General features: G+C 40.7%; 2 protein-coding genes and 1 long non-coding RNA gene across 6 annotated transcripts in view; 1 reads left to right on the forward strand and 2 right to left on the reverse strand.

The window, feature by feature from the left end:
• Positions 1–27,864, reverse strand: part of acer3 (alkaline ceramidase 3) — a 92,532-nt gene that overhangs the window by 24,061 nt on the left and 40,607 nt on the right. For all 4 annotated transcript variants that reach the window (XM_049591602.1, XM_049591601.1, XM_049591605.1 and 1 more), the window contains 5 exons: positions 14,686–14,796; positions 14,423–14,475; positions 14,107–14,159; positions 2,548–2,629; positions 2,402–2,437 (listed from right to left, as the gene is read on the reverse strand). In XM_049591602.1, the coding sequence (XP_049447559.1) occupies positions 2,402–2,437; positions 2,548–2,629; positions 14,107–14,159; positions 14,423–14,475; positions 14,686–14,796 (335 nt within the window). The remainder of the gene's footprint in view (positions 1–2,401; positions 2,438–2,547; positions 2,630–14,106; positions 14,160–14,422; positions 14,476–14,685; positions 14,797–27,864) is intronic.
• Positions 9,557–14,097, forward strand: LOC125898031 (uncharacterized). Its single transcript, XM_049591642.1, has 4 exons — positions 9,557–9,824; positions 9,968–10,181; positions 10,288–10,440; positions 10,543–14,097. Exons 1-4 carry the CDS (start codon positions 9,736–9,738, stop codon positions 10,690–10,692), a joined length of 606 nt encoding a protein of 201 aa, XP_049447599.1. The 5' UTR covers positions 9,557–9,735; the 3' UTR covers positions 10,693–14,097.
• On the reverse strand, positions 20,934–25,898 carry LOC125898040 (uncharacterized). The gene is made up of 5 exons (XR_007450562.1): positions 25,276–25,898; positions 24,446–24,559; positions 23,324–23,410; positions 21,476–21,619; positions 20,934–21,215 (listed from the first exon to the last, which is right to left on the reverse strand). It is a non-coding gene; the product is annotated as an uncharacterized LOC125898040 (long non-coding RNA).

Below are 27,864 nucleotides of genomic sequence, written 5' to 3' on the forward strand. Positions count from 1 at the left end.
CCAGCAGTCCTGACCTCAATCCCATTGAACAGTTGTGGGATCAGCTTGGGCATGCTGTTCGTGCCAGAGTGACTAACACAACCACGTTGGCTGACTTGCGACAAATGCTGGCTGAGGATTAGGATAGCGTCCCAGAGCAGTGTGTGACCAGGCTGGTGACTAGCATGAGGTGGAGGTGGCAGGCTGTTGTGGCTGTGTATGGTTCTTGCACAGAATACTGAGGCTCCTGTTTGTTAAATGAATAAATTGTTAAATTGCCAATATGTCTTGTTTCTGCAGACTTTAATCATCTAATCCACCAAACAACACCAAACAAGAGTCAACAGCAAAAAAAGCCATTTGGCATTGGCAGAGATGATTTGGCAAATTTTTCATAGGCGCAACCTACATACTCAGCTCTGCTACTCATCCCACAAATGCATGTTCCTTACAAATGTGGCACCATTTAAAAGGGAAATAAACCGGCTTTCCAACAGCATTAGATTTATTGCCAAGAAGCACTGTTCCAACAAAGAAATAATCTACCAAACACAAATGTCCTTACTTTTTGTGCTTAGTTTACTCGTTCACTTTGCTCAGTTTTGCTGAGCCATCATAGAGCAGTGTGATCGGTAAACAGTCAGTTTACTAAAGCAAATTTGACACATTGTTCTGGCTGTTATAAAGAAACACATACACAATGTGAGACTCTACAAAACTACAGACAAAATCTGTATAACAGAAGTGGCTGTGCACATCTTTAAAGGTTTATATGCCTACTGTATATGGTTAGAGCTATGCAATTCTTCTTGGCAACAATCTTCACTAGTTTGATCCCACATTTATGGATTCAGCACAGCATAGTATATGGGTTTTTTAAATGCTACACGTTAATAAACACTTTAAAGTATACCATGCAGAAATTGTCGGCAACTGCTTGTAAATAGTATCGTCAGTGAAAGTGAACCCCACCTTTGTCCATCTGGTGTTTCATCTCCCAGCAAGCAATAGTCATGATTTAAATGTATTGGCTATATTTACCTCCGATTTAGTCTAGCTACATGTAACCCAAATCTAGCCAATTTAATTTTGAAATTGATTAAATGTAATTTTCACCATTGCAATCACGTATGGAGAGTCAACAGTAATTAAAATATATTTATCTCCATTTTTTGGACATGGTCTCTACATAGCCGTATAATTGATGACGTCTATACTTTGGCTATGGTTAGACGTCTACTAAATTTTCACTGACAGCCCAAATTCAGCTGTGATTTAGCCTAGACGTCAGGTCTTCATGTAGACGGCTATTAGACGCTTTTTAAACCCAAAAATGCTTGCTGGGCTTGCAACATTTGCATTTTTCAGTGTTGTATATGCAATTTTCGTAGCTTCCACTTGGATGCATGCTGCTTCACGTCTGGCACCTGGTCATTGCCTGTTTATTGAGTCCTGACCCAAGATTAGTGTCACCAAATAAGTATTTGACCAAATATTTCCCCTTCTGTTCCTGATAAATGAGGTTGAATAATGGCCAGAAAAGTGTTTTTGCAACATTATGATGTCACAGTGAAGTTGATCTTTAATCTTATAAAATGTCATCAATTCATTATTTTATCCTATCAGACATTAGAGTAGAGTTTTGTCATATTTAGCAAATAAATACTTGAATTATGGCCAAAAACATATTTTGTGAGGTCAGACTGACCTTGTCCTTTGACCTTCAACCAAAAAATTCTAATCAATTTATTCTTCCAAATGGACGTTTATGACAAATTTTTTTTTAAAAAAATTGACCTGAGGTGTTTTTGAGACATCGCATTCACAAGAGGCAGATGCAAGATCAGATTGACCTCGACATTTGACCACCAAAATTGAATCAGTTCATCATTGAGTCCTATTGGACATTTGTGCCAGATTTGAAGAAATTCGCTTGAGACGTGAGATATTGTGTTCACAAGGATGGACTGATGGACGTACAGATGACACAAATACATAATGCCTCCGTCCACGGCTATCGCTGACACGGAGGCATGATAAGAAAATCCAGGCAGAGGACAGAAACTCTGCAGATAAATACACAGCCACACACTAAGCGTGGGTCACAAGTGATATTTGAGAGGGATTACTACTGTATAAGTCTATAAATTGTTTTTTAGGAAATTCCTGCAGAGTATACCTTTAACTGATCATCATCAAACAGTAAAATAACATCAATGATGCAATATTTTGCATTTTCGCTTTGGTATGAAATGCTGCTTTATGTTTAACAAACAGCATCCACCAAAGTGAGAGACGTACTGTATGCTGCGTTGACAAGTCCAATGTTTACCCAAGGTAGTAATGACTTAAGGCAGGCTGAGCCCTAATAGCACACAATGAGAGATCTGAGCCAGTTGAGCATCATGCAGAGCTCTCTTACCTGGTGAAATACTGGCTCCTTCCACTGTAAGTATACCTGCAACATGAAATACAGGAACTACTCAAGAGAATATGATGCATGTTCTGATTTATTTACTTCATGGTTAAAACTAAATGATCACCATTGAAGTTAAAGTGGATACTCACCACAGTGACTGAGACACTAAAGATGAATAATAATGCAATAGGAAATAAGCTGATGCCCTTCTCTTGTTTGAAACACTCGTATCTGAAAAAGAAAGTGATTACGTGTTCAACTTGAATAACCATAAAGAAGAGAGAGCAAATAAGTTTGTCCAAGTGGAGAGACTATCTCTCAACTCTACATGTGCACAGAGACTAACCCCTATAGAGGAAGTTGATGTGGATATTCTTAATGACACATTACCTGTGGTGGTCGCTGAAAGACAAAGGCAAGAAAACCAAACACATCCAGCTACTCCTGTGGTACCATGAAATTTCAAATGTGATGTCACTACCACGCCATGCAGTGTTTCCCATACATTCATTTATTTGTGGCAGTGCGCCATGAATAAATTATCTCCGCCACATATAGATTTTTCTGCTTTTGGTGCTACCTGTTCGACCTCGGTCATAAACACATTATAATGGGACTCACTGTCTGTGAATGTAGCTTGTCGTTACAATTCCGGTGCAATAGGTGGCGGTATGCATCATAAACCAAAGAAGACGCACTTAACGCACCTGGTCTGCCAGAAGAAGAAGAAGAAGCAGACGTAGTAGCAGAACGCATCCAAAGGCGAAGGTAAGACCTCTCTGTACAAATATGTGGGCAAACAAGTCCAAAAGTGGTCCGAAAAACTCTAACTCATCATGTTATATTAGCCTGTGTCTGTATTAACATAGCTGGAAGCTCAAAATGAGCAGAGACATTAACTTACGCTGTTAGTAGTGTTAATGTTAGCCAACAGGCTAACCACTTCACACGTGTTGAGCTGCTGCCGCTTAAGGTTAGCCAGCGCTATACATAGAGCAGTTCTGTTCGTTAGTAATTAACTCTGACAATGGATGTTCACTCCTTCACACAGATAAGTATTGAAAAATATTTTCAGCGACAGAAAAGTCCTCATCCTGAAGAGGAGGTACAGTCCGGACCACAGGAAGTATTATCAAAACGGTGTAGACACTTAAGAAACACACATGGAAGAGTGAACAGACGTCCATCAGTGTGAAAATTAATTTGCTTCCAATATTTCCGGGCTTCAACTAGTGCCGCAGCTGTGGAAGCTGAGGCAGTAAGAGAGGGTCAGGAGGAAGGGATAGGAGCGGTAGGTACTCAGGGAGATGTAGGGAGGAAGAGGAGGAAGACAGCAGGCAGCATGCAGTAGTGCGAGCTAGGGCTGAGGCAACAGGTGAGACTCAGCAAACACAGGGAAATAAAGCAGGTGTTAGATCAACTAGGCTACTTAAGGAGGTCTTGCCTTTAGTTAACACTCATACATTAGATATGATTAATATATCCTAATTAACAGGCTATGTACCACAGTCGTTTAAGGTAGCTGTAATTAAACCTCTACTAAAAAAGCCCACCCTGGATCTAGAGGTGTTAGCCAACTATAGACCAATATCTAATCTTCCCTTTATGTCAAAGATCCTTGAGAAAGTAGTCGCAGACCAGCTGTGTGATTTTCTCCATGATAATAATTTATTTGAGGAATTTCAGTCAGGATTTAGAGTGCATCATAGCACTGAGACAGTACTAGTTAAAATTACAAATGACCCTCTGATTGCTTCAGACAAAGGACTTGTCTCTGTACTTGTTTTATTAGATCTTAGTGTGGCTTTGACACAATTGACCATCAAATTCTACTGCAGAGACTGGATCACTTAATTGGCCTAAAAGATTCTGCACTAAGCTGGTTTAAATCTTATTTATCTGATAGTTTTCAGTTTGTTCACGTTCATAATGAATCATCCTTACGTACCAAAGTTTGTTTTGGAGTTCTGCAAGGTTCTGTGCTCGGACCAATCCTATTTACTCTATATATGCTTCCTTTAGGTAACATCATTAGAAATCACTCTATAAATTTCTATTGTTATGCGGATGATACACAGTTGTATTTGTCTATGAAGCCAGAAGAAAGTAATCAATTAACTAAACTCCATAACTGCCTTAAAGACATAAAAACTTGGATGAGCACCAATTTCCTGATGTTAAATTCAGACAGAACTGAAGTTATTGTTCTTGGCCCCACACAACTCAGAGACTCTTTATCTGATGACATAGTTTCTCTAGATGGCATTGCTCTGGCCTCTAGCACTACCGTAAGAAACCTCGGAGTAATATTTGATCAAGATTTGTCTTTTAATTCTCATTTAAAACAAACCTCACGGACTGCATTTTTTCATCTGCGTAATATTGCAAAAATTAGGCCTATCCTGACCCAAAAAGATGCAGAAAAATTGGTCCACGCTTTTGTTACCTCTAGGCTGGATTACTGTAACTCTCTATTATCAGGTAGCTCTGGTAAGTCCTTAAAAACTCTCCAGCTAATTCAGAATGCAGCAGCACGTGTACAGGAACTAAGCAAGAGCAGGAAGCAGGAGCAGGAACTAAGAAACGAGATCATATTTCTCCTGTTTTAGCTTCTCTACATTGGCTCCCTGTAAAATCCAGAATTGAATTTAAAATCCTACTGTTAACTTATAAAGCTCTAAATGGTCAAGCTCCGTCATATCTTAGAGAGCTCATAGTGCCTTATTATCCCACCAGAACACTGCGCTCTGAGAATGCAGGGTTACTCGTGGTCCCTAAAGTCTCCAAAAGTAGATCAGGAGCCAGAGCGTTCAGCTATCAGGCTCCTCTCCTGTGGAATCATCTTCCTGTTACGGTCCGGGAGGCAGACACCGTCTCCACATTTAAGACTAGACTTAAGACTTTCCTCTTTGATAAAGCTTATAGTTAGGGCTGGCTCAGGCTTGCCCTGTACCAGCCCCTAGTTAGGCTGACTTAGGCCTAGTCTGCCGGAGGACCCCCCCATAATACACCAGGCACATTCTCTCCTTCTCTCTCTCATTCTATTACTGCATCTTGCTAACTCGGCCATTCTGGATGTCACTATCTCGGCTTCTTCTCCGGAGCCTTTGTGCTCCACTGTCTCTCAGATTAACTCATATCGCAGCGGTGCCTGGACAGCGTGACGTGTGTGGTTGTGTTGCTGCCATGGTCCTGCCAGATGCCTCCTGCTGCTGCTGCCATCATTAGTCATTAGTCATACTTCTACTGTTATTATACACATATGATTATTGTCACACATGTATACTGCCAGATATTAATACATACTTTCAACATATTGTACCACAGTAGCCAGAACTATAACTATAATATTATTACTTTCAATAATGGTGTTGTAAGCTACTGTCATTGCCTGCATCTCTCTCTCTCTCTCTCTCTCTCTCTCTCTGTCTCATTGTGTCATACAGATTACCGTTAATTTATTATGCTGATCTGTTCTGTACGACATCTATTGCATGTCTGTCCGTCCTGGAAGAGGGATCCCTCCTCAGTTGCTCTTCCTGAGGTTTCCACTGTTTTTTTTCCCTGTTAAAGGGGTTTTTTTGGTGGGAGTTTTTCCTTATTTGCTGCAAGGGTCATAAGGACAGAGGGATGTCGTATGCTGTAAAGCCCTGTGAGGCAAACTGTGATTTGTGATATTGGGCTTTATAAATAAAATTGATTGACTGAAATCAGAAATGCATCTTTCTCAGGAAAAGGGTCCTAATTTCTATTCCTCTGTGTCTTATAGAGATGACTGCATCAGCAAAACACAGAGTCACTGGTTTTGATCCAGAATGGCTGAAAATGCCCCAATTCAAGTCCTGGCTCTACGACACACAGCACAGTAAATTTAGTATCTGCATTATTTCTTCAATTACTGATAACCATGTTTTGTTTTTTGTTCTCTTTGTAATGTTATGATTGCTCTACATTTTAGGGATGTCTTGTTGATTGTGCAGACAGCACAAGCCCGCTGCTAGGAAAGGCCCAGAAAAGAGGGCCTTTGTTGAGTTTGGAGGAGGAGTATATAGAAAGGACTACTTAAAAAGGCACATCACCACAGAGCACGACCAGGAGAGTGTTAGATGCCAAGCATCTCTCGCATCTGGTAGGTTCCAATTTCAACATCAAATAATGCAATTATAATAAAATTTGAGTTTAACATTTTAAAACATTTAATCATTTACAGGCATCTCGGTGATGAATGTCTTTGAGCCCACAGTTGTTGTGGAGCATGAAGCGGTAATAGGTGGCTTCAAGTGCCTTTACTGGCTGATCAAAAATAAACTGGCCCGCCACACTAACTACCCCAAGCTTTTGAGCCTGGCTGAGCTTCTGGGGTGTGATTTTTTTAGGAAATTGAAGGTAAAGGTCACCAAGATATTTTTTAAAATAAAATCAGTCTTTACATTAATAAATAAAAATTACAAAACAAATTTTCTCTTTTTCCTAATGTCAAGATTGACCAGCGCAACAACTACAGATCTCATTGCATTATCGATGAAATGCTGGAGATCTTGGGAGAGGTTATTGAGGACCCAGTCCTCTCTGAAATCCAATCTTCAAAGGCAATTACCCTGGAGGTTGATGAGAGTACAGACGTCTCCACAGCCAGGCAGCTTGATGTGCATGTCCGGTATAGAAGTAGAATTTCATCAAAATCCCACAGATCCTGGGTCATAAATGTGAATACTAAATACTTGCTTTCTCTCAGTTACCTGGATAAAGAGGGGCATGTTTTCAATCAGTTCCTGGACCTGGTCGAAATTGCTGATGGCAAAGCAGACACGATTGTGACAGCCATAAAGACTGCAATCTGTAAGAAAAGCCTGCCAACAGAAAAACTTTATGGAGTGGGGACTGATAGAGCAGCTGTTGACAGGTATTATTATACATATCATGTAAAATTGTTTGTTATAACCTATGTTTGTTACTGATTAATTTTATTTTAAAAAACATTTTTTTTTAATTCAGGGTGTGTGAATGGTGTTGTGAAGCAACTTGCGGACAGCTACCCAAAGATCGTGGGTGTGGCTTGTGCAGCCCATAGATTAGCCCTTGCCTGCAAGGACTCATCCAACGATGTTAAGTAAATGGCCGCCTTCAGAGATCACCTGCAAGAGCTCCACTTATTCTTCTGCATGCTCCAGGCAGCGTCCATCACCCTGGGTGTTAGTGATTTAAAAATAAAGGTAATCGTAATTTGATACTGTAGTAGTTATCTTTTGTTTATTCATAATGTAGTCTGAGTGGGCGGAAGTTCGCTGCATAGATCAGCCTCTCATTGGGCGGAACGAGCCACCCGCTGAAGTCCCGCCCTACCACCTCCGGTTGCAGTTTTAAACACGTCCTTTACTACCTTTTGCGGTGTTTGATCTTGCGGGGATGTAGCCATTTTTCTGCCATGGTTTGCATCCTGTAGGCGATATTTTTGTGGGCGTGTTACACGAACACCTGTTTCCCCCTGGCAATATTTTTGCAAGCACACCGTTGCTGTGGCACCACCCAGAGCGACTGTGATTAGTTGAAAGAAATACAAGCATCCGGGGCGTTTTTTTCTCCAATCTTAAAGTGAGAGTCGGCCCAGCCAGACCTTTCTTTTCTTGAGAAAGGTCTGGTGAGCGAGACTATTCATAATGTAAAATGTGATACCATTATTATTATTTTTTGTTATTTTCTGTCTATCAGTAACTATATCCTCTCTTTGTTGCAACATTTCCAGGAAGTAAAAGACACATGTTGGCTGTCTCAGCACAAGGCAATTGAGAACTTGCAGAGAAACCTTACAGCAGTCCTGGCAGCCCTGGCAGAGGAGGCAGAAGTGCGTAGATGTCCGGTGGCAAACGGGCTCTACACCTTTTGTGCCACCTACAGATTAGAGGGTGACACGGGAGTGGATTTTCAGTCCCGTCCCATCCCACTCCCACAAAAATAACCCCATCCCATCCCATCCCATCCCGCTCCCGTGTTGTGTTTCAGTTACAGCAAAAAAATCTATAGTACATGGATCACACAATGCCTACCTTAGTTGAATATAAACCCAAATATGCCATCTAATGTTGTGTTTTGATGTTTATTGCCTAATTATTTTAACATTCACTCCACCTTGATGCTGTTCAGAATGACAAACACATTTGATTTCTGATGTGGTCAGACAACACGTCATAAGAACCAGTTCTGAGAGAGAAAAATGTAGTTAAAGTATTGCAGTAGAAGTAGTGTTTGGTTCCTCTGATTGATATTATTATATATGGCATCATTAGATTATAAATACTAAAGCATCAGTGTTAGAGCAGCATGTTACTGTTTTAACAGGTGTGCAGTCAAGTTGGTCGTATTCGCTCTTTTTGTTGAGATGGTTTTAGAACAAACCCGGCACACCAGCTCGTCCAAATTACTGGGCTGCCCTCTGTCATTTGGTTTAAATCCAAAACACACCCACACAGGGGCCGTGGCATTTGGTTTAGGAACAAGTTCCATGTCTTCCTCTTACGCACAACTCTCTGTTTTCTTCTTTGCTTCGTCTCCCCCTCACAAAGATCGCACTGTGTGTGTAGCCCATAGCCCCGCCTCCCCCACAGAGACAAAGACACTCGATGACAAGAGCTTTCCCTCCGTTCATTACACTAATGAACCAGTCACCTGGCTGCCAGACGATGCACAGAAGTGAACGCTCTTGTCGTCCAGTCTCTTTGGTGGAGAGAGATGAGGAAAACAAACACGCATGAATATGGCAATTAATCCCTTTTAATTTACCGTGCAATTAACCCACTTATCGCATATCGCGACAGGCCTAATTATGATTCCCAGTCCCACCTGCTCCTGTTGACTTTGTTTCCCATCCCGTCCCAATCACATCAAGAATAGTGAAACGGATTCGTGGGAATCCCACGGGAATCACATGACCTGTGGGACTCCCGGAAAAAGTCAGCCTCTACTACAGATTTGTGGCTGCTGTTTACCTACAGGCTGATGTTTTGCCCCACCTTGCAAGTCTGTCTGAAGGAAGATGACGTATTTCAAAAAGCAGACGTCAACTTCCTTCATATAAAGGAGATGGTATGCTGAATGTGCACATTTACTTGAAACAATTAGTGTGATAAAAGTCAGTGTGTTTTGATGCATTGAAATAGGGGTCCTTTCCATGTCTGACCAGTAACAGCAGCTATGTTTTTTTTTTTTTAGTTGTTTTTTTTTTTTTTCTTTATTTAGGTCCCTGTCACCATAAATACTCTGAGGAACATCAGAGAAGCTGGACAGACTCCACTCCCGGGATCATTCCTGTCCTAATTCTCTTGGGGCCTTTAACATTCGGCATGAGGAGGAGAGGAACAGGAGAGGACAGGGGCAAGGAGATGTCCAGGAAGCCCCAAGGGGGGAGCAGTGGGCCAGATTCCAGCAAGAGGTAAATAATGAGATAAAGTAATGATTTACCTCTTACATGATTTATATTTATATTCCTGATTCTATGGTCTGACCCTTAATGACTATATTAAAGGTGGCTGTAAGCTCATCTTCCTATGTTCATTGTCATCCACCCATACTAAGTGGCCTGGAAAAAAACTTTCACCTGAGGTTCCATGACCTGGACATACTTGGGGCTTTCAGTGTCTTCGGACCTAAATCGGCTGTTCTGCTAGATGACTCTGCAAACATTGCCAATCTGAAGATTCTTGCCAGAAAATTCTGCCCTGAGCAAGAGAATGAGGTCCTACAGGAGTGGACATCATTTAAGAACCATGTCCTTACTGGGGCATTCAAGGTGGGTGAATTAAAGTGATTTATAATTATAGGATTCATAGGATAGGATAGGATTCATAACACACTCACACTCACTAACTAACTAATCCCAAACCTGTTTTCTGAAGGACAAGAACCAGGCTGACATCCTTACTCTGCTGGCAAGTGAGTTCAATGAGTGGGATAATATCTACCCCTGCCTCAGCCTCCTCGCAGGCATTGCCTTGGTGATCCCCGTTTCAAGCATGAATTATGAAAGGGATTTTTCTACTCTTAATAGGGTAAGAGCATCACTTTGAGGAGCAAAACAAATACTTTCACATTTTCCTTATTGGTGCAGTTTATGACATGTAAAGTTTTTTTTTTTTTTGATGAATCCTTAGGTGAAAACAGACCTTAGAAACCACCTGCAAGGAGAACACCTGGCTGCCTGCCTGAGAATTTCGATCAATGGGCCTGACCTCGAGGACTTTCCATATGATAAGGCCTTAGAGTATTTTTTTTTAGGAAGCCCCGAAAAATTCATTCCCTGACAAAGGGTGCAAACTCTGCAGGAAGTAGGGAAACACAGGATTAACTGTAGGGAGTAAAACTGATGACTGCAGGCTATCTGCAAGCTATCTGTATATCTATTTATCTATATATCTATATGTGTATATATCTATATCTCTCTATATATATCTATATATCTGTATATGTATATCTCTATATCTGTATATCAATATATGTATATCTATATCTGTATCTGCCTGTATTCAATGAAAGTGTTGTAGTTCTATTCAAACTCCTCGTTTTTCTTGGTTGCACCGCCGCCACCACAAATAGATTCCTGTCCTGTGGGAAACACTGCCATGTACTCAGATAAAGGAACTATTCATAAATATTTCCTATGTACATTAGGGATAGGCACTAATTATGTTTTGTAAGAGAGAGTGATCGCATGAATTACTCAAGGGGGCATAATTTTCTTGTAGAGGGAAATCTATTTTTAGGTCACATTTTAAAAAGCATGGCAGCAGCAATAACAATGCACAGCACTGATTCTGATGCATCATGCTTATTTTCAATTAAAACAATTACAATTGCCATTTAAGATAAAGATATTTTTTACAACTAAACATTAAAAAAGCAGGGCTCGACAGTGCGAGCGTTTCACTTGCATTTGCGACTAAAAATAGGTGTGTGCGAACTGTAAAAAAATTTAGGGGCACATGTGCGCATAAAAAAATCTGCCGAAGCAGCCTATATTTTTGTCAATAAAAAAATATGATAACATAACCGCAAATGTTGGAGGAACTCCAGCTGCCTTCCCTCTTCTCCGTGTGACACGGTTATGGGCGGTTTTCCAAGCCACTGTCGACACAATGCACTCTTGCGCCGCGGTAGCACATACACAATGAATGGGTTCGTCGGTGGCTCTGTGTGAAAAGGGCTTAAGTCCCACTGTCGGCAGCGTGGAAATAAGTCAAAGTGTGGAGGAGATGGACCGGGTTAGGCGGCGGATCTCCAGGGAAGCCTGCTCCGTTCTCCCCGTAGTTCAAATAATTTCAACTCTGAGCACAGCACTCGGGCGGAAAATCAGAGCGATGCGCGACGCCCTCTCCATAGACAAACAATGGGACAGCCAGCGCAAAGCGGTTTTACAGCTGATCATGTGTAGAGGCCTTTAGGGACCGTTCGCCACGGTACCGCTGCTGGGCAGGGTGGAAATAAAGCCCTTTTCACACAGAGCGTGCAAAGCGCAGACCTCCGCCGACGAACCCATTCATAGTGTATGTGCTACCTTGGCGCAAGTGCGCACCACTCTGCCGAGCTGAGCGGCGCGCAAGAGGGCGCATGTCGCAGCGTCTGCGCGCTGTGACGACACCTCGGTGCCGCACGTCCAATAGCAGAGAAGAGCCTAGAGTAGACCTGGAAGCGGTCACCATGGAGCTGTAGCTCCTGAACGAGCCTGTACTCCCCCAAATCCTGTCCTCTGCGCCCTACCCCGCGGTGGGTGCCGCGAAAGCTCTGTGTGAAAGAGGCTTAAGTCCTGCAGAGTTTCAGAGGACCTGGAGAATGTTTTAGGATAGTAATAACATTATATAAGATAATCATATTGCAAAGATAATATATATAAGATAATAACATTAAAGACAAAATTAAATTGCAATACTTTTTCAAAACTTGATGATTTTACTATTCTGTACATTTTGTATACAAATTCATTAAATAATTTTGCTTGTAAATGTCTATTTGCATCACGTTTATTACGGAAAACACATTATTTGATCAATTTACATTGTGCCCCTAAAGTTCAAATTAGGAGCACATGTGCTCCTTGGGAAAAAAGTTAGCGTCAAGCCCTGAAAAGCATTAAATAATAGCCTGTGGAGAGCCTGGTGTGCCACCCACAGCTCCAGTGGAATCCAGGGTTTACATTGGACTTTGTATTTTGGAGGCCAATATGGCTGCTAATATGAAATAGACATATACATGAACATAAACATGTTCAGATGTAGGTACAGGATCTGTGAAGTGAGTTTAATCAGGATTGCTCAAAAAACTTGAGTTATGGCTTATTTCTCTCCAAGCCCTGCCTTTTGCTAAGTAATTTTGATAGATGGCTGCTTGTCGATGGTCGATCTTCCCCAGTTACAGCAGGATTTGTATCTCAGTCCTACAAGGCTGCAAACCAAGTTTGGTCTTCACAGAATCAAAATCCAGGAAAGTCTATTCATATTAGTGTTTTTCACATCATACAAATTGGCAAAGTATTCATCATGGTGTGACTCATGGCGTAAGCACCACGATCAGGCCGACTGGGATTGAAATTCTTGTAAAGTATTAGAACATAATTTCCAGTTATGGTGCCAAGTTTCCTTTCTTTAGGTTATGCTCAGTCACAGTAATTTGAGTAAAGGCATAATATAGCATATAATGCTAAGTAGGCCATGCCCACATGCACCAATCATCATGACACATTAGATCTTGGTTAATACTTCCCCTGAGAGTATGTGTACCGAAATTGAAATTCTATTCACCAGGTTTTGAGGTTTGTGGCAATTGTGGTGCCCCCTTTGGGTCAGGCTTACAATGCTTAAGTGCCTTTACTCCCCAACATGTACTGAAGGTATCTGCCAAGATTTATGTTAATTGGAAAAAACAATTAATGAGTTATGGCCAATTAACTTATAAGCCCTGCCCTTTCAAAGTTTTTTTTTTATTTTTATTTATGGTGACTGTGTTTTTTAACTGATCGTGCTCATTTATTGTACCAATGTGTATTGCAGTCCCACACGGCTGTATAAAAAATTTGGTGTCAATAGAGTCAAAATTAAGAAAAGTCTATTAATTTTTACTGTTTTTCACATTATGCAAATTAGTAAAAAAATCCATTATGGCAGACATTTATGGTCCAAAATGATTTGTTCTAGAGCACATTCAGTTGGATATGTTTGCCAAATTTCAGGTGGATCGGACTTACAGTGTGAGGGGCGTGGCCTTTCTAAAATCCCATTTTTGGTTGTTAATTACAGCACCACAACATGGCCCATTTGAGTCATATTTCTTGCAAGACATTTGCACATTATTTTCCAGTTATCAGACTAATTTCATCTTTCTAGCTCATTCCAGCTCCCAGCAATGTAACTCACAACGGAAAACAACTAATACTTTATCAGATTTAATTTTGTCTGAAGAGGTATTGAGACTAATCACATATTTGTCTCATCATGTCAATGTATGAAGAGTTTCTATAACTGATTCAAAAAATAAAAAATAAATTTAAAAATAAATTATATACAGCACACTCTAACAACTACAGGGTGATAATACTCTCTTTGAGTGTATCAATTGATCAGTAAGGTTAATGGCTCATTTTACAGCCACAGTCACACTGACTATGTTCTCAGTGACCATCGGTTACTGCTTCAACAACAATACATCCACAAAGTTGAGCAACTTACAGGCAGTAGACAAAGACGCATGTACTGTAAATCATCGGCAACTCGTCCAGTAACTGCAAATGAGAGTAAGAAGAAAACATAAATTAATACATAACTATAGGATTACATTGTTTAAGCATAATGTCACATTGCGTTAGACAGCAAATGTTCGACCTCTCAAATCCATATTGCCCAAGACAACAATGGGTCTGATTCATGCAGTTTCAGCAAGACATTGATATTCAGAAAAGATAACACTCAACTATCACCCCGTCATGATTCTGTAAGGGTACTTTTTGCTGACATATTAAGGTTTTCATGTAACACTGTAGCCCACCTGCATCTCATATAGCAGTGTCATGTGGAAGCACCAGGAACCAACACCAACAGCTGGGGGACACACAGGCAATCCCACCAAACATTAAAATTGAAAGTCAGGACATTCTCATGTGCATGCAACATGACTGATGGCATCAGCAGGATATATTGTACAATGGGAAAGTCCTCTGTCAACAGACACAATATGTAAACAAGAGTTGTGTTTGCTTCAGTATTGTCACTAATGTAAAGCTAGATACTTTATGGTTGCAACATACTAACCTGCAAGTCCGAGGAAAGAGCAGATATAGCGAAGCTCAAGGCCATCACGAATCGTCTGGATGGCCCCATAAATGGGAGGAAGAATCATGATCAGGTTGCTGACAGTGTTCCCTGTTCAAAAAGACAATAGAGACAAAGGAAAATATTTGCATTTTCTGAAGAAAGTGCATGTGAGAGCTGGAAGCTGTTAGCTGCTGCTGCACTTGCTCCCACCTGTGGCTGCTGCCAGCTGCAAGCTGCTGCTGTTACAACAATTTTTCAAATCTTTTAGGGCCAACTACAGGTGAAATCAAATGTATCTGTATCAAATGATACAGACTTGGTTAGCATCCCTATCTGTAGTTTACTAAATTTGGTTACCTTGGAATATTACATTTAAGAGATATGGCACTTATTACGTAGTGTGGTGGTGTTGATGATGGGGCTATTGGTGTATTGGTGACATCATTAAATATGTCATACACATGATCATGGAGAACTTGTTTACCACGTTTAATTCTATTTAAGTACACAGAGTTGTAAACCAAAAGAATCCAATTGTGATGTTACTGTAGCACCGTCTATGAGTAAAACTGTATGAAAATTTACACACTTGTACGATGTGCACAACATTGCCAAATTTGGTTGCAGTCTAATTTGGCATTGAAGAGTTTTGGCCCATTAAGTGCATCAGGCCACACCTACAAATGTTTGGTAATCAATTAAAGACAGATGGTAAGTGATACCCGAAACAAACTTATCAGTTTTGTTTGAGGTCATCTAAATATGCTGTGTACTGTGGTGTGATTGCTGCGAACTGATAAGATGCAGCTGCGGCTGATTGCATGCATTTGTCTGTGTGTCTGGGGAGCAATTTGTTGTATGTGTGGCTACGTTCATCCTGGAAGGGAGGGTATCGTTCGTGGCTGGTAGGGCCGCCGGCGACGAAGACAGCTGAGTAGGTTTAACCATTCCTGTGTTAGGAGGGGAGGCCTGCGCCTCCTTTAGATAGTTAGGGCTGGGTTGATAGGAGCATTAGCCGCCAAATGCTCTCCAGTTTAGCTGCCGCCTTCAGCACGCCGCTGCTGGCTTTTCCTGTTGCTCCTGCTTCACTGGGCATTTCTTCCTCTTCCTGATGTGCCGTCCGATGACACCGTGGTTCCCCCAGGGAGCTGGACGGTGCCACAAGCCTAGACATGGGGGGGGGGGGGAGGGGGTCTCAACGGCCACGCAAGTTACGTCTGTTTATTGTTATGAAAGGTTAATTTCTTATTATTAGGGGCCGGGCAGCCTAAGCTGCCAGGATCCTATTGTTATCCTGCATCTTCTTCTTCTTCTTCTTCTTCTTCATCCGAGGAAATCCTACTTCCCATGTGCGAAAAATCACCAAACTTTGCACAAAGGTCCAGTCCCATGCCAGATTGCCTCAGCTGCAAAAACAGGCCAATAGTCCTGATGGTGGCGCTACAGCAAGCCACTAAAGTTCAAAATTTTGAAAATTCACAACAAATCAACCATATGTGGTACAGATTTGCAACTTTCACCAAAATGTAGCCCCAATACTGAAGAAACTTTTGTATATTTAAACCTATTGCAAATTATGAAGTACATCACTCTGTTTTTTTCAAAAACTGTAAAACGTCTTAAACCTATCTCCTCTCACAATTTTTGCTCAATTGACACCAAACTTGCTACAGAGCATCTTCAGACTGTCCTACACAAACGATCCACACAGATTTTTGATTTATTGAAAATTGAGCCTATACTGCATCAAAATGTTTGACTGTAAATGGTATTGAAAATATATACTTGCAAATTCTTGCTAAATACATTTTCAATGTTCATTAAAAAAATGACAAAATTTTGGAGTCATGGTAGATGATATTTGGAAAATATCTCATATCATTTATCTCAAAAACTGAATTTTTAAACAGCATTTTGAATTTTGCTCTCATGCGAACAATTGGAGTCAATGCAAAAATGGCATTTTTAAACATCAGTTTTTCATTATGGAGCCAATAAATCATTGTTAAAAACAAATTAGCAACATCTCCATGCTGTCTAGATGCAATTTGTGTATTTACGGATTTTTGTCTTAATAACTGAATTTTTGACAGCCGTTTGAAATCTGCCTTTACACACTAACAGCTGCTGTCTTGCACACAGGTGACTGGCTTAGTCAATTTGTGAAGCTACATGTGACATTTCCATTTGCCAATTAGCTCAGTGAGACAGAGGATGGTTCTTGGTGTTGAAGATTGTGAGTTCAAGCCTCAGCTTGTGCAACATTTCCATATGAGAAATCTACCCAAACTTTTCATAAAGGTCCAGTACCATGCCAGATGTCCTCAACTGGAAACACAAGACAATAGTCCTGATGGTGGCGCTACAGCAAGCCTCTAAATTTCAAAACTTTGAAAATTCATAACAAAACAACCATATGTGCTACAGCTGTGGAACTTTCACTTTGAAATTTGCTTTTCCATGGCATGGATGGCTACTGTCTGGCACCCTGATGCTTGACTTAGTCAATTTGTGAAGCCCCAGATAAATTGTCACTTGCCAATTAACTCAGTGAGATAGAAGACGGACCTCAGTCTCAGAAGTTGTGAGTTCAAGCGTCAGCTAAGGCAGAATAATGTGAAAGTCCTATGTTCAGGCATCATGCTATGTGGATTAGAGACTGCTAAGGTTAAATTGTCTATGTAATGCAGTTCAGTAAAATGTCTTGGTCATTGTTCAATATACTACTTCTAAGCTCCAATCAAGTATTTCTTTCCAATAAATATGTGAGAGATGTTAGTCTGTTTTGTGTGTTAACGTGTCATTGTGGTTGTTTGTGCTGTTTTGAGACCAAAACAATATTTGCACAATGACTATGAGGGTCCAAAGGACAGAGGGATGTCGTATGCTGTAAAGCCCTGTGAGGCAAATTGTGATTTGTGATATTGGGCTTTATAAATAAAATTGATTGATTTAACTGAATTGATTGACATATTTCTGGCCTGGTCAGTTCATAGAGCCCTTTGGCTCAATTATGAGCCAGAAAGCTTACATTAACAAGTAAGATTCAAAGTTGATAACATTGTGTACAGTTGACAAACAGTATACTTGTACACTATTGTATAATAGTATACAATTGTATACTATATAATTGGACAGCATGTATAACTGGACAGCATGTATAATTGGACAGCATGTATAACAACAAAACTGGCTAGCTATCCAGCCACATCACTGTTCCCAAATCAGTATCAAGAAAGATTATCACAAACAAACAATATGTCATGTGTTATGTTACTGTCGGCCATAGCCTGAAGTCGTGAGGTGAATAATAAATAGGTTGTGAGAAGACTGCTTATGTGATACAAAGTATCAATAATTTTACGCACACAGCCTAGTGTTGGTGTCTGAAGCGCTTCAAGCAAATAAACTGAAGATGCAGTAACAATGATGGTGGTATTTCATTTACTGACTCACTGAGGTAATCAATGATGTTATCAGTGGTGTTACTGTCTGTCACTGACAGCAGTGTGTTCAGTGAGGTGCCGCTGTTGCATCCACCATTTTTCTCCTCTGTAAAGGGTCTTATTTTCCCATAATGCATTGTGCAGTAGGCTATCAAAGTCAGTAGGCTAGACTAGGCTAGGCTATCAGTAGGCTATCAAAGTCAGTCACCTAAAGGGAAGCTTTATGCAACAAGGATTAAAGTATCTATTGCAAGTCTGATTTAAAGTTCATTCATTCATCTTCTAGAGGGTCGCGGGGGGGCTGGAGCCTATCCCAGCTGACATCGGGCAAGAGGCAGGGTACACCCTGGACAGGTCGCCAGACTATCGCAGGGCTGACACATGGAGACAAACAACCATTCACGCTCACATTCACACCTATGGACAATTTAGAGTTACCAATTAACCTAGTCCCCACTCTGCATGTCTTTGGACTGTGGGAGGAAGCCAGAGTGCCCGGAGAGAACCCACATGGGGAGAACATGCAAACTCCGCACAGAAGGGCTCCCACGCCCGGGATCGAACCGGCAACCCTCTTGCTGTGAGGCGAGAGTGCTAACCACCACACCACCGTGCCGCCCTGATTTAAAGTTATATTTTGAAAAAGAATATGTCTGTATTTATGCAACTGGCCCCAGTACCACCACTGTGAGCTCCTGTTACCTGATTGGTGTATTACCTAAGGAAGGTAGGTGTCATGGCCCGTCAAGTTGCCTAGAATCATGTTAATTTGTCATCCCGGTGTTTCCTGTTTTATTTTAGTAACCATTGTCTCATCTCGTTTCAGCTCCCATGTCCTGTCAAGTTTCCCTCCTTTGTGATTCCTTGCACTGCTCTAATGTGTTTCACCTGTGTCTCATTGTCTTCATTGCCTTAGTTTAGTCCCTATCTTCCCCGTTTTGTTGCCAGATCATCTTTACCCGTGAGTAAAAGGTCTAGCATTTCCCTAGTGTGCCCTCTGTGTGTGTTTCTGACCATTTTTGCTTGTGACCACCCTTTTCACCTGTCCTTTTTGGATACTTTTGCCTGCGTGACTGACTTCCCGTGTACCGACCTTTGCCTCTTTAAAAATCCTGAACTTTCATCTGATTCTGTGAGTCTGCCTTGTGAGTCCATCTCCAGTTCGCACTTGATAGTAAGAGCTGAGAGACGTTGCTAGAAATGTTAAGCTGTAATACTGTCAAAGCTGGAAGTTGTAGATTTGTTAATTATAGGTTATTATTGGTAAATACGTAAGCATTACATCACATATTGAGACTGTAGCTGGGAACGGCTGCAGCTTTACAGCTATCAAGCCTTAAACAGCTTTAAGGTAACTCAGTGTTCCAACAAAAACCTTTGACTTTGTAGAAGAATTCGTGTTAAAGCAATGTTTAGAAAAAAAGCTAAACATAATATTGACACCAGCAGCCCAGAGAGATGTTTGAATATTTAAGATTTTAAAAAGCATAAAGGCATTTTGATGCAGGGCAGGAACGCTCAAACAGTCGCAGCACGCACATCTCTCCAAGCACCTGTTTTTCATGGCGCAATGTAGTGTTGGGTCGGTATGAGAAAAAAAACCTAAAACGGTCCGGTTTTTGTGAAAAACCACATCAAGTCGATAATATCGGATTTTCGCCACTTGGGGGCACAATTGACTCATTTAAAATAAAAAACGACCATCGGACAACAGAGTGACAGTAACACGTTTCTTTTAGTCCTTACAAATAAATTTGCAGGTTTAGCTTACTCAATCAGTGCAAACAAGGGTTGCCTAATTCGTTTGTCTCAAAGCCAAAGTGTTGCCATATTGGCGCATTCTTTGATTTCTTCAAGACTAAACTGTCCGCCATTACATACCCAGCCATCAAAGTGTCTCAAGATGTCTTAGTGACAGAAATCAAGACGTCTCAAGACATTTTTGTACATCAAGACGTCTTAAGACATCTTAAGACAAAAAATTGAAGACGCCACCCATGTCTCAAGACATGCCAGAGCAGCACATGGGATGCACCCAGACAGATTTTTGTGTCTTGAAGACACTGAGTGTCTTAAGACATCTTAAGACATATTTCCTTTGGCTTAAGACATTCCCATTTTAAGACGGCTTCAGATATTGGTATGCATGTCTCAAAGACATGGTCAAGCTATCTTGTTTCAACTGGAGTATTATGATGATAATATGATAATGGTCTATTTATATTTTACTGTAAAATCTTATATAATGTTATTGGAGTGTAAATGATAATTACTTATTTTTTCAATATTTAACTTGCATTATTTTTAATTTCCTTGAGAGCCCTGCGTAATGGGATTAATAAGGTAAAAACAAACAAACAATAACTGAATGAACAAGTTAAAAATGTAAAATACTGCTTCAAATGAAGAAGGATATGGTAATGTACTGTGATTTTTTTTTTATATAACAATTGTTTTCAACAGAAGATGAACATAAACAGGAGGTGAAATTAAGTTTATAAAAGTGTTTAATGAATAAATTATTGAATTAAATGAATATCATAGAAAAGTATCATAGAATAATCAATTTTAAATATACAATAACAATACATTTATACTGATCTATACAAAAATATGTAATAAATAAAGAATGATATAATATTTTATCATTCAATTGAATAAATATGAATTTAAATGAATTAATCTAGGGAATACAATGAACGATTCAAAATAAACCTTCAAACAAATTAAGAACATCAAAAAATTTAATAAAATACTATTTGCAGTTTGAACACACACGCACACTCACACACACACACACACACACACACACACACACACACCCTAGGCACTCTTCATGTCCTGGACTGCCTTAATGGCCTCGGCATTGGGGTCCTTTCCCCCCCTTAGGGCCTTGAGCCAAGCCTGCAGGTATGTTTTCACAGTGTCCCTGCAGGACTCATTCAGCACTCTCCCATTACCAAGGAGGTGGGCAAAGGCCAGGTTTGTGCCCCTCGTCACCAAGCGGTCCACATCGGCCTCCGTGTTTCCATTGTTATTTTCTTAACTGCCCGCCTCCGCAGTTCAAGAAACATGGTGTATCTGCAATTTCAAAAAATATTGCTATTTAAAATGGGAATGAATCAAGAGACATCAAAATATGTTGTCCCTGTCCCCACTTACTTATTGAAGAACCACTACTCTTCTGATAAATCTATGCATTGACAGTCTAGTAAAGTCTGTAGTCTGTTTTGTGGGTTACATACATAAGGGTACAGTAAGATGTAAATAGTGTGCACACAAAGCTGTGAAATTAGGCTACAGCACCTATGGACCAATACTACATTATTGACCTTTTATACCTGTAATTAATGAACCATTTGTTCACAGTCTTCATCTGAAGCCCCTCACTAACAGCTCAGACTTCTCCTCAGTGGAGGGGTATCTTTTCAGAAGAAAGAGAGCCTTGCTCTTCTCTAATGCCCTCTTCTGCTCCCCTTCATTGCCTGGAAAAACAAAATAAGTTAAAACGGTTTTCAACACCATATGCTCTCCTGCATCACAAAGAGATAGCATTATAGCTGGGATAGATGGAATGACAGGCGTTGTAACAGAGGTGGACTATCAGGTCTTCATAATGGGGCTGACATGGGGTCAGTGTTTCCGCTAACTTTTTGCTTTGGGAAGGGGGTGCCTGGGCTGAAATGAGCGTGGTCCATCGCTCAGGATCATGTATATTAATCAGTTTGGTTGTTTGTTTGTTTAGTCATTCATCTATCTGTCTATATTAATCATTTTTATTTATTCATTCATCTATCTATCTATCCAGTTGGTGTAGTCTGGTTTATTCTAGTGGGTATACTCTGACATACTCTGATGGATGTTTGTCTGCTTAGGGCCTCCATACACTAAAGACATGTTTGCCACATTTTTACCTTTACCTTTATACACCATCCAGTGAAAATAGCTCTGAGACCCACTTATGGGCCTCCACCCACAGGTTGAGAACCACTGCACTAGTAGATTGTATTTGAAGCTTGATCCTTCAAAGATTGTTCTTATATCATGGAAAATAAGTGATGCAGGATACCTCAGGATGAATTTATCATTTAGAAAACAGTGAGTGAGTGAAAACAGCGGCTCATAGCTGGATGTCTGGAGATTTTTCTTTCGATTTTTTTTTTTACCATAATGTCGGCAACACGCTCTCTCCTCCACTCTCTTGAGTGTGGGTGGGTCTGTACCGTGTGAGTGCAGGTGAGTATGTTGTGAGAGAGGAGCGAGGGGAGAGGAGAAATGCATTTGAAGGAATGTAATGAAACGATAGCGACGCATTAGACTCTAAAATTGCGCAAATTAAAGTTAGCTTTTTATTTGATAAAAAGAATACCTGTTATACGCCCTTTGATTGAAATAAAAATCAAATAATGGATTCTTTTTTTTTTCATTCCGCACTTGAATTTCTGGGTGGGGATCCTGTTGGGATGGCGGGGGTGTCCGTTGGGGGGCTGGGCGCTGTCCCAAATAAACTATATGGGAAACACTGGAGATGGTGGGGCCTAGGATGAAACTAAAGCCTGGTTTATGGTTTATACTTCTGCGGTGCGTTGACGCCATTGCTATGCCTTAGCTTGGCGTAGGATTTTGTCCCACTATACTTGTGCGTCCGGGTGCTGCGCATGAGCGGGAGACTAGAGAAGTGGATATTAAGGCAATATGCGACTCTCAGCTGTTCAAGTCAACAAGCTAGCGAGTTCAGGCTCTGATAGTAGCCTCGTTACAAGGAGTCTGAACTCGCTGAAGGAGAGGAGAGAGCTGTGTTTTTCCATGGCTTTGTTTTTCCACTAAACTTCGCTTTTCTGAAAAGTTAATGCACTAAAAAAATGTCTATGTAGCGTCCTCTTAAACTGTGGTATTATTCTAAGATGGGAGTTCTAGTATGCAGAGAAAATAGCCTGTTTATTTGGTACAATACTTCCCTGTTTGCGGCTGGTTCTGCGTCCAAAAGTTTGAGCAATTGTGTCTTACTGAGGGAGAGGAGATAGCTGTGTACTGCATCTAATTTACTAAGTAGCCATATGGAGTTCATACAACCCCACTTAAAAAAAAACTGAACTATCCCTTTAAGGTTGTGTGCCAGAGGGTTGGTAGTGATGGTGGAGCTGTCAATGGTGAGAGTCGAGGCATATATTCTTTTCTTTTTCACTTACTTGTCATCCTATTCCCAGCCATGAGGTGGCATGGGCATGAACATGCCACACAGGGACAGCATGCCCCATCTCCTCGTTCAGCTGACCCTGTGGTTCAAAATCATAGACATGAGTCTATAGCTATGACCGTATATCGATTCCATTTTCAAAATTAATGCACACCTCATAGTATCCCTTAAGCCCCCCACCTATTTTTCAACCTCCTGCGTGAAAATGACATACCCAAAATAAAAAGGGTATATCTTCACAAATACAAGGGCTGTAGGAATAATTTTTGTCACCTATGACAAAAACACCTAGACATGTGTTACAGAAGTGTCAGAATCAAGATATGTATAAGTGTGTCTGAGAAAATCCATTTGGAACACATCAGAAAATGTAAATTTTGGTTCTCGCCTAAAGAAAAGTGTTTCATTTTGAGTTAAAACCACCCCTGGAAACACAGCCAAATTCAAATAGGAATTGTTAATGTAACATCTCATAGGTAACTGTGCAAAGGTGAACCTAAAAAAAAGGGTGAACCTGAACAGTTGTAGAAAGGTTTTAGTAAAGGTATGCACGGGCGAAAACACAAATTTAGCCTTTTTTGGACATACATTTTTCACCCCAAAAAACGGGGGCTCTTACCTTACTGTGAGTAGGCAATATTCTATAATTCAGTTTACTAAAATATTGACCACAATAGCCCCCTTAACCCTCTTCGAATGTCATCAGGGTAAGTAGATAAAGGCTAATTTTTCATTTTTGGGTGAACTATCCCTTTAAGAACATATTAGTGAATGAGGCTCAATGTGTATCATTCAACTATATTGTGTTTATGCTGTGTAGGCTCCTGTGTAAACTCCATGCATAAGTCACTTTAAATATACAGTACATTGCCCATGTTGTATAACCATTGCACATAGGGCTATTGTATAAAACCAGTTATTTACCCTTTTAACCATCCCAGTCACCAGTCTACTTAGATATAGATCTATGATTATTTGCCTTGTATTGTAGCATACATACTGCTGCAAATACGCTCCAATAAAGGATAAACTGCAATATAATTTTAGCACTTCTGGTTGGAATTGTCTTGTTCTATGTAATGATAAAGTTAATCTATGTCTATCACTCACTCACCTCGAACAACTCTGCCTCTGTTGGTGCCAAATCTTGATAGATTTGGCACCAGGATTTGTCCCCTTGTCTCCTGGTGTCCTCTCGTCTCGTCTCCTCTCCTCCTGCCTTCTCCATCTAAATTACAAAGAATTTGAAAGAGTGAAGCAGGCAGCATGATCATGCTTTACTATTTTGTATGGCATTAAAGTCTGCTCTGGCTCAAATGAAGACTGCTCTGGTTCAGTAAGAAAAGCAAGCATAAAGTACCAAAGCTAGCCAAATGTTATCCTTGATACAACCTAGTTAACGTTGGCTACAATGCGTTAACGTTAGCTAGCTAGCCAATAACCGAATAATATAACCTCATAACCAAAAAGGGTGTATCGCTCATTTTCCATCAGACACAGTACACTGACGCTTTGGCTACATGTATTACAAACTTTGATTTTCGCCTTCACTGCTCGACGTTACGTTCCCAAGTCTCGACGGGGGCATTTTCATTAGCTTCGATAGCTCCCAGTCTCTTAGGATACGGCAATTTATTCGCGGGCTTTGGCCCGTGCCAACTCAGCCCGCGTGCAACAGTGTTGCAACCAACGGCGCCTGTCAACTCAGCTCGCGACAGTCAAGCACACATCAAGCCCAACTGTACGCAGTTTGACAGCGTAGCGAGCAGACTAACGTTACCGTGTCTATTTGGTCGTACAAATGTTGCGAATTCGCCCGATAACGACAACCTCATCCCCTAAGAGTCAGAGAAGATGCAGAAGGTAAGTTGTATCTATCTACCTTATTTAGTTATGAGCCAGGCGGGTTCCTTGTCTTAAGAGAAGTAAGCGTTAGCATCTTACCTTAGAACTAGTTTGTCGGACTTGCGAGTCCCACACACGCACCGACTCGTCATTTTGCTGCCAGAGTGAAAGCTTGCCCGAAGTTCCTCTTTACCGTTACTGAAAGGCGGGTTTGCAGGATGAGTGTGAGGCCAGTCGCCTGTAACGTTAGCCAACGTTAGCCTGGTGAGACTAGCTGTAGGATCACAGAAAGTCCGTTATTTGTGCTGGCCACTTTTTTCATCACTTTCGATTTCGCCCGACTTTTTCTTTACACATTTAACATATAATATATATAAGACCATATAATATTGTAACGCAGATGCATAAAGCTAATTTGCCTTTTGTTAAGCAGTAATGCAGTTCCTAGTACGTCAGTGTTTACAATGATGTGATAGGCTCCCAGGCGCAGTGATATGGTGTAACAGAATAAGAGTTAGCGTGTGTGTGAGAGAGTTGTCTGCTGTCTGCCGTAATGCATAGATGTAGAGTTGAACCTCCTCCGTCTGTGCCTGGGAGACACCAAAGACAGCCTGCCTTGGCCTGATATGCTAAGAAAGATTGTACAAAGTCAAACACAGTGTTGGTGAGTGTTGTACCCATAGACATATATACATAGACGCCGCATTGACTGCCGCTGCCTATTGGAGCCGACGTCCCAGCCGGCCGCCATCTTGGATGGGTCTCGCTTCGCCTCCACAGTGCATTCACTTCTATTGAGGAAGGATCTGTATGCACAAGTAAAATAGAATAACTCACTGAATTTTCAACTGATTTTCACGCGGTTTGGTTTGTTACAAACGGCACACATGTAGTTATGATACAGGATGCTTTACATTAAAAATGCGGATCTCATGATTTAATACTTTCTGCAGATAGCAACTTCATTTTTTTTAGGTCACAACACATTTCTTTCTTACATCTGTTTATATATATATATATATATATATATATATATATATATACATATAAATATATGGAGAGAGAGAGAGAGAGAGAGAGATGTATATACTGTATAAACACAATATACACAATACAAAACACAGTATAGCATATTATATATAGCACACCTTTGTGCACATATTCACTTTTCCACCAGCTGTGCTGCAAATATCCCCTGCTGCTCATCCTTCTGTATCTTTTTTCAAATTATCTTGACCACAGTCCAATTTTCATAGTTATAATACCAATACCAAAATTAATTTCAGTGTTTATGTAAATTTTGAAAACGTTTTTTTACTACTTTTGAGGGATCACAGCAGTCAGTGTAATAAGAATAAGAAGAACTTTATTAATCACCAAAGGAAATTTCAAAGAAGTCTGTAAGATCATCTTTTTAACAAAGTATTATGAAGTCTGATGGCTGTGGGTATAAAAGAGAGTGAGTGTGTGTGAGAAATAAACTCAACCAACAATCAAGCATTTTCTTTATTAAAATATATTAATAAATGTATTAATATGCTATACTATGTTTTATATTGGTATATTGTGTTTATACAGTATGTTTACACAGTATATATATATATATACAGTACAGGCCAAAAGTTTGGACACACCTTCTCATTCAATGCGTTTTCTTTATTTTCATGACTATTTACATTGTAGATTCTCACTGAAGGCATCAAAACTATGAATGAACACATGTGGAGTTATGTACTTCACAAAAAAAGGTGAAATAACTGAAAACATGTTTTATATTCTACTTTCTTCAAAATAGCCACCCTTTGCTCTGATTACTGCTTTGCACACTCTTGGCATTCTCTCCATGAGCTTCAAGAGGTAGTCACCTGAAATGGTTTTCCAACAGTCTTGAAGGAGTTCCCAGAGGTGTTTAGCACTTGTTGGCCCCTTTGCCTTCACTCTGCGGTCCAGCTCACCCCAAACCATCTCGACTGGGTTCAGGTCCGGTCACTGTGGAGGCCAGGTCATCTGCCGCAGCACTCCATCACTCTCCTTCTTGGTCAAATAGCCCTTACACAGCCTGGAGGTGTGTTTGGGGTCATTGTCCTGTTGAAAAATAAATGATCGTCCAACTAAACGCAAACCGGATGGGATGGCATGTCGCTGCAGGATGCTGTGGTAGCCATGCTGGTTCAGTGTGCCTTCAATTTTGAATAAATCCCCAACAGTGTCACCAGCAAAACACCCCCACACCATCACACCTCCTCCTCCATGCTTCACAGTGGGAACCAGGCATGTGGAATCCATCCGTTCACCTTTTCTGCGTCTCACAAAGACACGGCGGTTGGAACCAAAGATCTCAAATTTGGACTCATCAGACCAAAGCACAGATTTCCACTGGTCTAATGTCCATTCCTTGTGTTTCTTGGCCCAAACAAATCTCTTCTGCTTGTTGCCTCTCCTTAGCAGTGGTTTCCTAGCAGCTATTTGACCATGAAGGCCTGATTCGCGCAGTCTCCTCTTAACAGTTGTTCTAGAGATGGGTCTGCTGCTAGAACTCTGTGTGGCATTCATCTGGTCTCTGATCTGAGCTGCTGTTAACTTGCGATTTCTGAGGCTGGTGACTCGGATGAACTTATCCTCAGAAGCAGAGGTGACTCTTGGTCTTCCTTTCCTGGGTCGGTCCTCATGTGTGCCAGTTTCGTTGTA

The sequence above is a fragment of the Epinephelus fuscoguttatus genome, linkage group LG12 (assembly GCF_011397635.1).
Source record: "Epinephelus fuscoguttatus linkage group LG12, E.fuscoguttatus.final_Chr_v1".
NCBI lineage: Eukaryota > Metazoa > Chordata > Actinopteri > Perciformes > Serranidae > Epinephelus > Epinephelus fuscoguttatus.

Coding starts and splice junctions, on each gene's coding strand:
- LOC125898031 (XM_049591642.1), top strand. CDS start 9,736: ATGAGGAGGAGAGGAACAGGAGAGGACAGGGGCAAGGAGATGTCCAGG. Junction 9,825..9,967: donor GGGCCAGATTCCAGCAAGAG/GTAAATAATGAG, acceptor ACCCATACTAAG/TGGCCTGGAAAAAAACTTTC. Junction 10,441..10,542: donor ATTTTTCTACTCTTAATAGG/GTAAGAGCATCA, acceptor ATGAATCCTTAG/GTGAAAACAGACCTTAGAAA.